The sequence below is a fragment of the Anoplopoma fimbria genome, chromosome 21 (assembly GCF_027596085.1).
Source record: "Anoplopoma fimbria isolate UVic2021 breed Golden Eagle Sablefish chromosome 21, Afim_UVic_2022, whole genome shotgun sequence".
In the NCBI taxonomy this organism is placed as follows: Eukaryota; Metazoa; Chordata; class Actinopteri; order Perciformes; family Anoplopomatidae; genus Anoplopoma; species Anoplopoma fimbria.
The window spans coordinates 9,526,601-9,539,209 of NC_072469.1; the positions used below are offsets into that span (position 1 = coordinate 9,526,601).

The 12,609-nt window shown below is 39.7% G+C and overlaps 2 protein-coding genes across 2 annotated transcripts; one reads left to right on the forward strand and one right to left on the reverse strand.

Annotated features, from left to right (window-relative positions):
- The first annotated feature begins 557 nt into the window (after positions 1-557).
- On the forward strand, positions 558-8,859 carry kpna1 (karyopherin alpha 1 (importin alpha 5)). Its single transcript, XM_054623390.1, has 15 exons — positions 558-565; positions 1,105-1,208; positions 1,929-2,062; positions 2,314-2,427; positions 2,547-2,646; positions 2,963-3,057; positions 3,430-3,561; positions 3,761-3,849; positions 3,961-4,060; positions 4,233-4,396; positions 4,746-4,824; positions 4,939-5,064; positions 5,159-5,286; positions 5,860-6,035; positions 6,696-8,859. Exons 1-15 carry the CDS (start codon positions 558-560, stop codon positions 6,881-6,883), a joined length of 1,737 nt encoding a protein of 578 aa, XP_054479365.1. The 3' UTR covers positions 6,884-8,859.
- A 168-nt stretch (positions 8,860-9,027) lies between these two features.
- Positions 9,028-12,561, reverse strand: fam162a (family with sequence similarity 162 member A). The gene is made up of 5 exons (XM_054622572.1): positions 12,410-12,561; positions 11,502-11,603; positions 10,706-10,817; positions 10,070-10,178; positions 9,028-9,838 (listed from the first exon to the last, which is right to left on the reverse strand). The coding sequence occupies exons 1-5, from the start codon at positions 12,450-12,452 to the stop codon at positions 9,755-9,757; spliced, it is 450 nt and encodes a 149-aa protein (XP_054478547.1). The 5' UTR covers positions 12,453-12,561; the 3' UTR covers positions 9,028-9,754.
- Between the last annotated feature and the right edge of the window lie 48 nt (positions 12,562-12,609).

Sequence of the window (12,609 nt, forward strand, 5' to 3'; positions counted from 1 at the left end):
TGTTTGTTTACCACATAATTCCATATGTGTTCCTTCATAGTTTGGATGTCTTCAGTGTACAATGTAGAAAAAAATAAAGAAAAAACATTGAATGAGAAGGTGTGTCTAAACTTTTCACTGGTACTATATATATATATATATATATATATATATATATATCATTTTGGTGTTGTTATAACATTCATTACTTCTCTTGGGTTTTAATCTCAACAATCATCACCATTTCTCACAATAAATGTATATGTTCACCTCGATATTTGTTGCATGTGTCTCTCTTTCATTTGCCTTTTTTTGAGTTTTAAATATTTTGTGGATTGAATGGTATTCAGTGATTTATTTAATCTACAATGTAGAAAAAAATAAAAATAAAGAAAACCCATTGAATGAGAAGGTGTGTCCAAACTTTTGACTGGTACTGTATATATATATATATATATATATATATATATATATATATATATATATATATATATATATATATAATTTTGGTGTTGTTATAACATTCGTTACTTTTCTTGGGTTTTAATCTCAACAATCATCACCATTTCTCACAATAAATGTACATGTTCACCTCGATATTTGTTGCATGTGTCTCTCTTTCATTTGCCTTTTTTTGAGTTTTAAATATTTTGTGGATTGAATGGTATTCAGTGATTTATTTAATCTACAATGTAGAAAAAAATAAAAAATAAAGAAAACCCATTGAATGAGAAGGTGTGTCCAAACTTTTGACTGGTACTGTATATATATATATATATATCATTTTGGTGTTGTTATAACATTCATTACTTCTCTTGGGTTTTAATCTCAACAATCATCACCATTTCTCACAATAAATGTATATGTTCACCTTGATAGTTGTTGCATGTGTCTCTCTTTCATTTGCCTTTTTTTTGAGTTTTAAATATTTTGTCGATTGAATGGTATTCAGTGATTTATTTAATCTACAATGTAGAAAAAAATAAAACTTTTGACTGGTACTGTACTTAACGCAAACGTTCAGCATGTTTCATTTCAGAAGAAGAACCTGGTTTTCTGTCTATATACAAAGTAGTGCCGTGGGTGGGGCGGAGTGTAAATAAGTGCGGGGGAATTGTCGGGGAGGGGGGCGGAGTCTGAAACCGCGCATGCGCACTATCATACCGGCGACGGCTGTACAAACGGTGGCCTAGCGAATAACAAGGGGATTACAGAGCCCATTTTGACAGGTCAGTTAAAAAATAATGACATATATTTATGAGTAAATGTGTGATGCGTTGTCATGAGAAGCTCATTTGATTCTTAGTGTCGGCAACAGTTGAAAAACATAAGGCTGTCGCATGAGCTAACGATACATCTCCAAGCTAACGCTAGCTAACTCAGCTAGCCTAGCCACTGTCAGCCAGCTAGCTTTGGGTAGTTGATTGTGCTAACAGCGGCTATGACATTAGCTAACGGTAGCTGACAAAGTGTAGCCCTCCCTTCACTAATATTATGCTATTTTGTGTTTGGCTGATGTGTGGATCGATGAGGAGAAGCAGCACATCAGAGCATTAGATAATAGCATGTGTGGTTGTTTTTAATCAGGCCGTGTCAAGTCACATAAAGCTAACCAGCTAGCTAGCTAGCTAGTATCCTTAGATGCCCCAATTCGTTGAACTGTTTGCTGAGAGGCTGTTTTTAAGGCTGTCTTTAACTATGTAAACTGCAGTTTTATTGAGTTAGTGATTGTTTTGGTAAATCTTCATTGACACTTGCAGAATTGCCCTATTTACAGCTAACTTTAATACACTTTGGCTAAAGAAATATACAGACATATACATGTATTGTTATACAATTGTTAGGATTTGGTCATCTGTTGATATTCAGTTCCAAATAGCGAAGTTAAAAGCTTTTTCTTCAAACCTTATTTAAGTCTGTCTGTAACATATATTTCTGTATCTGTCTAGGCTTCACAATGAGTCAGGGTAAGGACAATGCACGACTTAAGAGCTACAAGAACAAGTCCCTCAACACAGATGAAATGAGAAGAAGGAGGGAAGAGGAAGGCCTACAGCTTCGGAAACAGAAGAAGGATGAACAGGTGAGCAAAGTGTGGATGAAGTCATTTAGACCTACTCAGCAGAGGATGAGTTTAATGTGTATTATAATGGAGGTAGAATTGTCCTCCAGGTAGATTGAACTTAAACAACCTTAATGTATATGTTATGTCCTGCCAGTATTGCTAATGTCAAGGAGAAAACTTGAATCCATGCTGTTTTCTTAACAATGTAACGATGAAGAGGAAATATGATTTAAAAAGAGCAAATTAATGATATTATATTTATATTGTAGCTCTTTAAGAGGAGGAATGTTGCCACTGTGGAGGATGATGGCCTCCCAGAGGACGATGGGATGGCCGATAGCGGCTACCTGGAGTCCCAGGCTAACAACATGGACCCACTCACGGTAAAATGAGAATCGAAAATAATCCTGCTACCCATCTACATGCGATGCCATCATTCACAGCACGTACAAAGTCTGCATTTCTTCTGTGTTGATCAAGTTTCGATCTCTGTGCTGTGCAGGGTGGGGTGATCTCTGAAGACATGACTCAAATGATCTTCTCCAGTACTCCTGAGCAGCAGCTTATAGGCACTCAGCGCTTTAGGAAGCTTCTTTCTAAAGGTAAGGGTGCCATAGATCACCATAATTCCTCATGGATACTAGATTGTTACGAGAGCTGGATGACAATTTAAAGCCTTCTACATGGGGTATTATAAATAGTTTTATGCATACGTTGTACGAAGTAGGAAATCTGTTACACAGACAGTTTTCTTCAGCAAAACTAGTAAATTGAAGTTGACTGTGAAAGGAGCATTTTATCAACATATTTTGAATACTTGAATAAATGTTTTAATCTATTGATCTAAGATAATGTTATGTTAAGTATTGCTATAATAATTTTGTCATATTGTCCACCTCTACTCAATATCTCACGCAGAACCCAACCCACCAATTGACGAAGTCATTGCCACTTCAGGGGTGGTGGAGCGCTTTGTTGAGTTCCTGAAAAGGAGAGAGAACTGCACATTGCAGGTACATTTCCTCAGAATGTCTTCGTAAAGATACTTTTTTTTTCCTCATTCATTTGTAACTGTTCAGGGTCACTGGGGGAGCTGGAGCCCATCTCAGCTGACGTTTGGCGAAGGCAGGGTCAGCCCTTGACAGGTCGCCACTTGCCAGACTATCTCAGGGTTAACCATTATCACCTACGGGCAATTTAGAGTCCTTAATTAACCTAAGCTGCTTGTCTTTGGACTGTGGAAGGAAGCCGGAGAACCCGGAGAGAAGCCTCACTGAGAAGGGCTTATCTTGCTGTGTGGCGACAGTGCAGGCCAATACACAACCATGTAGCCCCCTGAGTGATCAATGTGAAGTAAATAATATATATTTTGACCTTTGTTTCAGTTTGAGGCTGCCTGGGTGTTGACCAACATCGCATCAGGTACATCCCATCAGACTCGGGTGGTAATCCAGGCAGGAGCTGTGCCCATTTTCATAGAGATGCTCAGCTCGGATTTTGAAGACGTACAGGAACAGGTAGGGAGAATTCAGACGTACCAGTGTTTTTTCTTGCAAACACTACCCACTGTTATGTTTCTCCATTGTAACTAACTGATGTTAATAACACCATATATTAATTTAACCGCCTGGTTGGAGAGAACATAATCCTGCCATAGGATATTGTACATTTTAATTTAGTTTATTGGCTGATTTGAATATTTGCTTTGCCCCTCAGGCAGTGTGGGCCTTGGGAAACATAGCAGGAGATAGCACAGAATGCAGAGACTTCGTCATAGACTGCAACATTCTGCCTTCCCTGGTTCAGTAAGTAACAACTCAATGTCACTTTGTATTCCTCCTGAATCTTTCTATTACTCAAGAAAATACAAAGTAACTTTGAACCTGTATCCTCACTAAAACATGCTCCTTTGGCAGGTTATTGGCCAAACAGAACCGTCTTACCATGATGAGGAATGCAGTGTGGGCGCTCTCAAACCTGTGCAGAGGAAAGAACCCACCTCCAGACTTTACTAAGGTAATTTGCCAAGATAAATATGTCGCTATGGCAACAGCACACTTCTCACATTGCTTAAATACGTCATATCTCACTTTTCAAGGTCACACACTGTATGAAGTTGCCTATATCATCTGTAAAACAGTCATTCATATTAAACTTAATATCAGCATGTTCTCTCTTTTTTCCCCAGGTGTCCCCGTGTCTCAGTGTGCTGTCTTGGCTGCTGTTCGTCAATGACACAGATATCCTGGCTGATGCATGCTGGGCACTCTCCTACCTATCTGATGGCCCCAATGACAAAATCCAGGCTGTTATTGACTCAGGCGTCTGTCGCAGGCTGGTGGAGTTACTTATGTAAGGCTTTAAGTACATACTGTAAGACTACACAACTTGGATATGAATTGTTGGAGAAGTGCAATGTTTGCAATTTAGACAGTCACCACTACATAAACTGTGACAATCCAGGTGTGGGTGTGCTGTGAATGTTTCCAGACAGTACTTGAGTTTGACTAATGCGTTAGCAGCTTTAACAAATTGCAAAAGTCAGAAGAGGTTACAATATATATAATATTTCCATGTGTAAAAGAACCATAAAACCACTATGACGTCTTTACAGCAGAAAGTGAGGCTTAACATTAATTTCTACCATCCTACAGTGGTGGGCACACATCTGATCATACATTACAATTCTGCTTTGTTCCAGGCACACTGACTATAAGGTTGTATCCCCTGCACTGCGAGCTGTTGGGAACATAGTCACTGGAGACGATCTGCAGACACAGGTAATGACAGCATGTACACGCACATAAAGTTATGCTACTTTTGGAGAGGGTGATTGAATACTTGTAGATTAATATATATTATTTATATTGTGTGTTATTTGTTTGGTTGCCTAGGTGATTTTGAACTGTTCAGCGCTGCAGTCCCTACTTCACCTCCTGAGTAGCCCCAAGGAGTCCATCAAGAAGGAAGCCTGCTGGACGATCTCCAACATCACAGCAGGGAACCGAGCACAAATACAGGTGTGTGTGTGTGTGTGTATGTCTCGGATAACTTGAAAAGTTTAGGTTGGCATGAGCATTTCCTAATCTAATGAAGTATTTCCCCTCTCATTAGATGGTGATAGATGCAGGCCTGTTGCCTCCTCTCATCAATATCCTGCAGGTAGCAGAGTTTCGCACAAGGAAAGAAGCAGCCTGGGCAATTACCAATGCCACCTCGGGGGGCTCTGCAGAGCAAATACGGTAAGACCACCGATGCAGTTTAACATGCAGTATACAACCAGTGTGTACACCACTATATCTAAAGTCTCACATGTGTTGAACTATGGCTTATTCCTTTAAAATGGATGACATTTTAAGAGCTAGTGACTAACTCATCCAATCAGAGTCAATGGCCATACAAGTATATAGCAGTCTGTTTTCTTCTTATTTAGGGCGTGTATAACATACTCATGGTGTCTTTTAAAGCTCTAAAATTTGTATTTTACAATTGAAAGAAAATGAATGAAAGTAGAAAAAAAATCCACAAACAAAATCCCAAAACTACATATCGTACAGAATGCTTTGCAAAATGTTGTGGGGAAATGTGATTCAGACAAAAGGAATACTTTGAATTACAGAAGTAATAATTATCTATGGCAGTAGGGAGGCAATCCTTCAGCTGGTATTACTGGTGTACTTTTGTCTTTTGATAGGGTGTGTCTAGTTAACTGATCATGCTTTATATCCATTGTTGAGCCAAAGACAGTCATTTGCTTTAAATTAGTAATACATGTTTGACTATGTATCTGTGTTTGTACTTCCAACACCCTGCAGGCACCTTGTGGATCTAGGCTGTATAAAACCTCTGTGTGACCTGCTCACACTTATGGACTCCAAAATAGTTCAGGTGGCCCTAAATGGCCTCGAGAACATCCTGCGACTGGGAGAACTGGAGGCCAAGAGGGGAGGAGGCATCAACCCTTACTGTGCACTCATTGAAGAGGCCTATGGTTAGTGTACACTGAGACATGATTAAAATACGTTTGCATTCATGCTGGTTACATTTAAGTAATTCTACTGAATCAGTTCAGACTAATTCAAGTTAATTTGTCAGTTATGAGGTTTAGTTAGTCAGTTTTATGAGCCCAGAGTTAAGTTTTTTGCACCACATCTAGAATGTAGGTCACATAAACAAACCAAAGACACATGGTTTTACAACTATATGACATTGTTGACCAGTTTGTTGTCTTATGTTACACTTGAAGAACCAGACTTATAAGAAATAACTACTTTGAAACATACGTTTTTAGGTGGAAATCTAGCAAAAATGTATATGATGATGGATGTTGTTGTGTAAACTTTTCTGAAGGCTCTGAAGTCAGGCTTTGCCCTGAATTAATTGGACATTTTAAACAGCTTCATAACAATTAATTTGCTAATTAAATGGCCAATTATTTGTTTCAATTGACCGAAGAAACCGTAGTTCTAGACATCACTTGTACAAAATCCACTGATGCTCAATTTATTGTGACATTAAACCAGTATATCCTCACATTTGATGGACTGGAAACAGATGTTAGACAGTAAAACCTGATCAATGAACTGTCTCAATGACTCAATTACTTTAAATTGGCTGTTGATTAATCAAGCACCACCTCCCTTCTTCACAGGTCTGGACAAGTTGGAGTTCCTGCAGGGACACGAGAACCAGGAAATCTACCAGAAAGCCTTCGACCTGATCGAGCGCTACTTCAACACTGAAGATGAGGACCCGTCTCTGGCTCCAGCCGTCGATCTGCAGCAGCAGCAGTTCCTCTTCCAGCAGTGCGAGGCCCCGATGGAAGGCTTCCAGCTATAATGCTAAATCCTCCCTCTCCGTGTGCTCCACCTTCATCCTCACCTCTGCTCATTTCTCTCACTCTCTACCTGCCACGATCAAGGGATACAACAACCCACGGCTTCCCTCCTCCTCCCCTTCTCATCGTCAGAGAGATTGATTTAATCATCATGATTATGAAAAATGTAACATTACAGGAGCACATGTGCGTGCGTAGCGTCAAACGTGGGTCACGTTCTGCAGTCTTGTCAGCCAGTCTGTGAAGGTTTCACTCATCATTCTGTCTTGCGCTGAGCTCACCTCTGCGTCTGAACCCCACCTACCTGCTCAGGCCTCCGGGGTCTCCGACTGGCAAGTTGTCCCTGCATCACCACCCTGTCGTACTTTTTGGATTTTCTTCAGCTCATCCCAAATGAAAAGCACTTCTCGGTGTTCCCGTAGGATTGGCCAACCCCATCTCTGATTAAGTGGGAGTTTGTAGGACTGCACTGCTTGTCTGATTGAAGCATTGAGGACTTACAAGACAGACGAACATGGACGTGATTTTTACCCCTCCCTTACACACACACACACACACACACACACACACACACACACACACACACACACACACACACACACACACACACAGACAAAGAAGAATGATCTTACCTAAACACTGGACTGACCATGAGACGTCGACCACATGTTTGACTGTGGTCTTTGGACTGAACTGCCCACACTGGGGCCACATGGCCAGTCCCAACCCAAGGACTCAACTGACCTCTACTAAAGGCACTTAAATAACTCAAAAAGGGAGGATGAATTCCCTCATCTCCTCTCTCGGGTCATTGGATAAGTTACCACGGATGGACAAATTAGGAACTTGACTGTCGCTGAGGGGTGGAGCTTGTCCACCAGGCTGCTTGCATTCCCTCCTGGATCTCATATCATGCATTCCTTCATCCAGTAATGGGACTTTCCACCTGCACAGGCTTCATCCTTAAGACTTTAGACTGCCTCTGGTGTGATGTGAATAACCCCATGGAACCATGGGAATTGGAGTCTTCCCTCGCACTGAGACAATTAGACAGACTTGGACGAGACAAAGCAGACTATTTAACCCTGGAATCTGACCAGCAGCAGACCAGCGGGGATTTTTATTATCTTACCATAATTTCATTTCATTTGCAGCACTTTAGTTCAGGACTGATACCTGCTCCTCAAGAATATACCATAGTTATTGCATTTACTATTTAATTGGTTGATGACACGGCTTTTCCCTCAGGAAGTGAGGTGTAAAGAGGTGTGGTCTGAATCTTCGGCCCCCTTCTGGTATGATAAGGATTACAACATACTTCACTGTTTACCCTTCACACAAAGGGACTCAGAACAGATTGTGGACTGGAACTGTTAGCACACTAATAACAATCAGTAGATCATGCTGCCTCAGCAAAGCTAGAAAAACTGTATTGTCACAAAGGAAGTCAGACTCTTGGAAAATTGGCTGTTAAAACATGAGCAGTCTAAATGTCTTTCCAACACATATTCAGGTAGCATTTTCCAATTTGATCTGCCAAAACATCAACACATAAATCGGCTATTGGATCTGAAGCTGGTCTTTATTAAAAACAATGTTTTTCTTTAGTTGGGGTTAGCATCTGCCATGTTGCTGATGGTGCCATACATTTTATTTAACAGGAATCCTTCCAGATAATTTCAACAAAAATCCAGATAAAGACTTGAAAATACTGGTGATCACCTTAGTTAGCAAAACTGAATGTTTGTTTACCAAGTCCTCTTAACATTGCTTACTTTATCAAAATCTCTGCAAGAGATAACCAGCTCTACATGTTAATTACTGTTTGTTGTATTGAGTTTGTGCAACTGTCCATGTTATGCCATTTGCATAAAAGCTGGTTCATGAACCACCATGTAAGTGAATCAGTTTCATTGTAGTTTGTGTACAGGGTGAATCTTTTTGGGAAGCATTTTCTTTACTGCTATACAGCTGAAGTGATGAAGTACATCTGTAAAAGGTTTATATTGATCATCAATTAATCTGAATATTTTTTTTCTAAAATCATTGTTTTGTCTATAAATAGTTAAAAGTAATTAACTTCAATCTTTGGCTTAAGAGTTGCAGTTTATATAAAACTAGATAATTTCATTGAATCAGACGGGAATTTTCAAGAAGTTATACTTTTATTTTTTTATTTTGGTGTTGACTATATACAAAACATAGATGTCACATCAGACATAAACAAACCAGCCTAATTACATACATATCAGGACATGAAAGAACATTATGCCGATGGATCATGCATGATCCACTTCATGACATTCTCTTAGAAAACTGAAGACCATTTGAAACTCTTCAGGGCTGAACGGTCTTCACAAGGAATACCTAAGATGTTAATGTTGGATAGCTTTAGAAGTACTAGTTGGAAGTTTACTAAAAGCATTGATGGATAGAAAACTTTATTGGTGCATCTGTTCGATTGATTTCTTGTCTGAAAATCATTATTTTTGTGTCTAGCAAATGACAGAAATTCCTTATAAACTCATAAAACCTCTATCACGATACCGGATTAAGTCATGCTCATGTTTCATCTCTCCTTGGATACAACCAAATGCTGATAGTACTGTTTCCTCAAAAACAGGTGCCAGTTTAAAACCTCAATGTATTCACTGAAAAGGCAAAATCTTATTTTGGTATTCATAAATGAATTACTTTACGTTTGTGTTAAAGGCAATATCCAAAACTATCAAGTATCAACTGCTCTGATATATTTTTGTCTATTTCTAGGATGCTCGTAGAGCGCTCTGAAGTTGTGATACATACAGCGGACACAGGAGCACACTAATGGCCCAGTATATGGGGTGGGGTATTCAGGGACTCATTGTCTTCCATCACTGAGCCTTTTGTAGTTCCTCCTTCCATTTAGCTTTTCTCTCCATGTTTTGTCCTGTCAGGGACTCGTGCCTGCCTGCAGCCTGCGACACAATGAGAAAAATTAGAGATATGATTGTGTATAAAATACATAACGGTGGTAACATTTAAATTTTTTGTGTAGGACGAAATGGTTAATTCATGAGCACCAATGCAGAGACAGATGGGCTCTTTCACATTGTTGTCGACAATGTAACGAAGATTTCCCTCCTTGTAAACGGATACTGGAGAAAAACAACGCATGCAAACACAATGAGTTATCTATTGCCACTCACCCGTTTGCCCATTAACACCATCACCAGGCAGGCCCCTATTGTGGTCGCCATCATCACATAGCAGGCCTTCACTCTGACTTTGTTCCTGGCAGCATCAATCATCTCAAACCTGTGGCACGGGCAGGTAAACAAACAAAGTATGTAAATATTTGAATAACTTAAAAACTATCATTATCAAATACAATGTGCTGTTTTAAGCTCAGCACACTATTAAAAGGTATGTGCATGTTCCTTTGTACAATGACAATATGTCAATCACTACCAGCTTTTATTTCTTCTCTCATTCTCTTAAATCAACATTTATTACAGCATAATAAAAAAGTTTATACTGAGTTTTGGTTCATTGTGAGTGCAGGAGGTGGAAGGTCTGCAGTTTGTATGCGTGACAGTCAGGTCTTTTATCACTGCAGCTGACCAGATATGATCTCCACCCTGATTTCAGGAACAACGGTAATTACCAGATGCCTTGTTTGAACTGCAGTCATCTTAGAATATCAGCTACCCACAGCAGCACCGCCGCCGATCCAGTTAGTTAGCTCTGTTCGTGTGAATTATCTTAACTACATCAATCAGCAAAGAGCCAATCGGATGCGAGTGTACTGGGAGGTCTGGTATAAACAGGAAAAGGCTACTTACGACACAAGCTCTGGTATCTGGTCTGCTGTCTTGAAGCGTCCTGACCAGAGCAGAATCTTCTTGTCCATATTTGAGGGTCTGTAGCCTGGGAGTCTGAACCCTGCACGAGGCGCTGTATGAAAGAAAGCACACGTTAGAAAGAACAAACAAACAGAGTTTGTGTCCACAAATCCACGTCTTGAACAAACAAACGCACAGAAGTTTAGTTTCACAAGCCCCAGGCGTTAGCTCCATCACCTCTGGTTGTAACCCCACTTCCTGTGTCCCTCCTCCTGCTTGGACTAAAGAAAACTTTCACACACTTGCTATGGCAATAGTTGAGCTGTGATGAACAAAATCGTCTTGCAATCAATATGGGGACATTTCATCTCTCTGTCTTGTTCTGAGACATACAACTTCCTTTTTTTTTTATATTTGAAGATTATTTTTTGCCTTCATTGGACAGATGAAGAGTGTAACAGCAGACTGGAAACAGGTTTAGCGGTATCACATGCAACACAGGTCCGATGTTTAGAGATGAAACAGGACGTTGAATTTACAAGGCATGCACAGTAAACATTCAGCTACCAAGGCTGCTGAAGTACAATTTTCTTAAACGTAAAATAGTTACAGCTCGCACAGAATAAAAAGGCATTTCTGAGTGAGTTCCTGTAGCATTGGCGATCCAGATCCCTGATTAAGTGTGCGTTTGCAGGACTGCAACGCTTGACTGATTGAAGCACTCACCAGAGAACTAAACATGGACAGGAACTGAACAGGATAGTAATCTGTCCGCCAACATGATCCACAACTCTACCTGGTTCTGGGACTGCAGGCAGAGGCTCTGCTTTGACCTCCTGTGGTTTATTGCACATCCCTCTGTGGCTCCATGTTTCAGGGACTTGTCTGCACCTCTGACCTGATGAGGTATAATTAAAAAACATTAAGGTATTGGATCTAGGAGGAATCATAACTGTGGCTAAATCGAAATATTTATCTTGATTGAGCTGCTCTGTATTAGTATTAAGAGTATTAGAATAATCAACTGCTTTATAAAATGGGAGAAAATTGGGGGAATGGCCATCTCTATTCCCTGATGTGACTTCCTGAAGTTGTTTGTTTTGTCCAATAAACAATGATTATGTTCACTTTCACATAAGAAAAACAAAAGCAGCATTTCATCACAACTTTGTGTGTACAACTATTACGGATTAACGATTACTAAATAGTTGCTGATTATGTTTCTGTTCTGATTATTTCAGCTCTAATCATAATGCCAAAATATCACAACAACATAGTTTACAAAAATAAAAAAGTACTCACAAGATACATGACAACAAATAAAAAGGCACAATCTTAATGCCCACTTTTCAAAATAGGTGTGTCGGAGTTACAAAGTCTAAACAAAAGGGTTTGTTTGGTCAAAGTATTTAGAGAGGCTTTCCACTGGATCAAACATGAACTGTGCCAAACACAGGTACCAGCTATCAACACCTTTCATAGCCACGTAATGATCATTTACTCGAATTATGTAATGACATTCAAAGAACGAGAGGTAAAAATAAATAACAAATATATTAAACTATCACTAGCTAGTCGTATGCAGGGTTACTAAAACTGCAGCTGCAAGCTTAAGTTACAAATACACAGATACCTAGTAGGGGAGGAGACATGTCCATGCAGTTATAAATACTAACACACGTGTTTAAAGTCAACAATACGAACCTATAAAGTTGCCAATGGAAAGGCGAGATCTGAAGAAATTCATATTTTTTAATTCTGAAGTAAAAAAATATGTAAACCGTGTCAATCAAGCCATTAAACTGCGCAGTGGCACGCTTGTCTTCCGTCAGCTGGTTGTTGTTGAAAGTCAACTCACTGCGTTTTCAACGTCAGCCCAACAGGACCCGCTGACATAAGCATAG

Excerpts from the sequence above, each read along its gene's own strand:
- fam162a (XM_054622572.1), bottom strand. The coding sequence starts at position 12,452 with ATGAATTTCTTCAGATCTCGCCTTTCCATTGGCAACTTTATAG. Across the intron at positions 10,179-10,705 it reads CAGATACCAGAGCTTGTGTC|GTTTGAGATGATTGATGCTG; the intron begins GTAAGTAGCCTT and ends CCCGTGCCACAG. Across the intron at positions 9,839-10,069 it reads TGGTGTTAATGGGCAAACGG|GCTGCAGGCAGGCACGAGTC; the intron begins GTGAGTGGCAAT and ends ATTGTGTCGCAG.
- kpna1 (XM_054623390.1), top strand. Across the intron at positions 1,209-1,928 it reads TACAGAGCCCATTTTGACAG|GCTTCACAATGAGTCAGGGT; the intron begins GTCAGTTAAAAA and ends GTATCTGTCTAG. Across the intron at positions 4,061-4,232 it reads CACCTCCAGACTTTACTAAG|GTGTCCCCGTGTCTCAGTGT; the intron begins GTAATTTGCCAA and ends TTTTTTCCCCAG.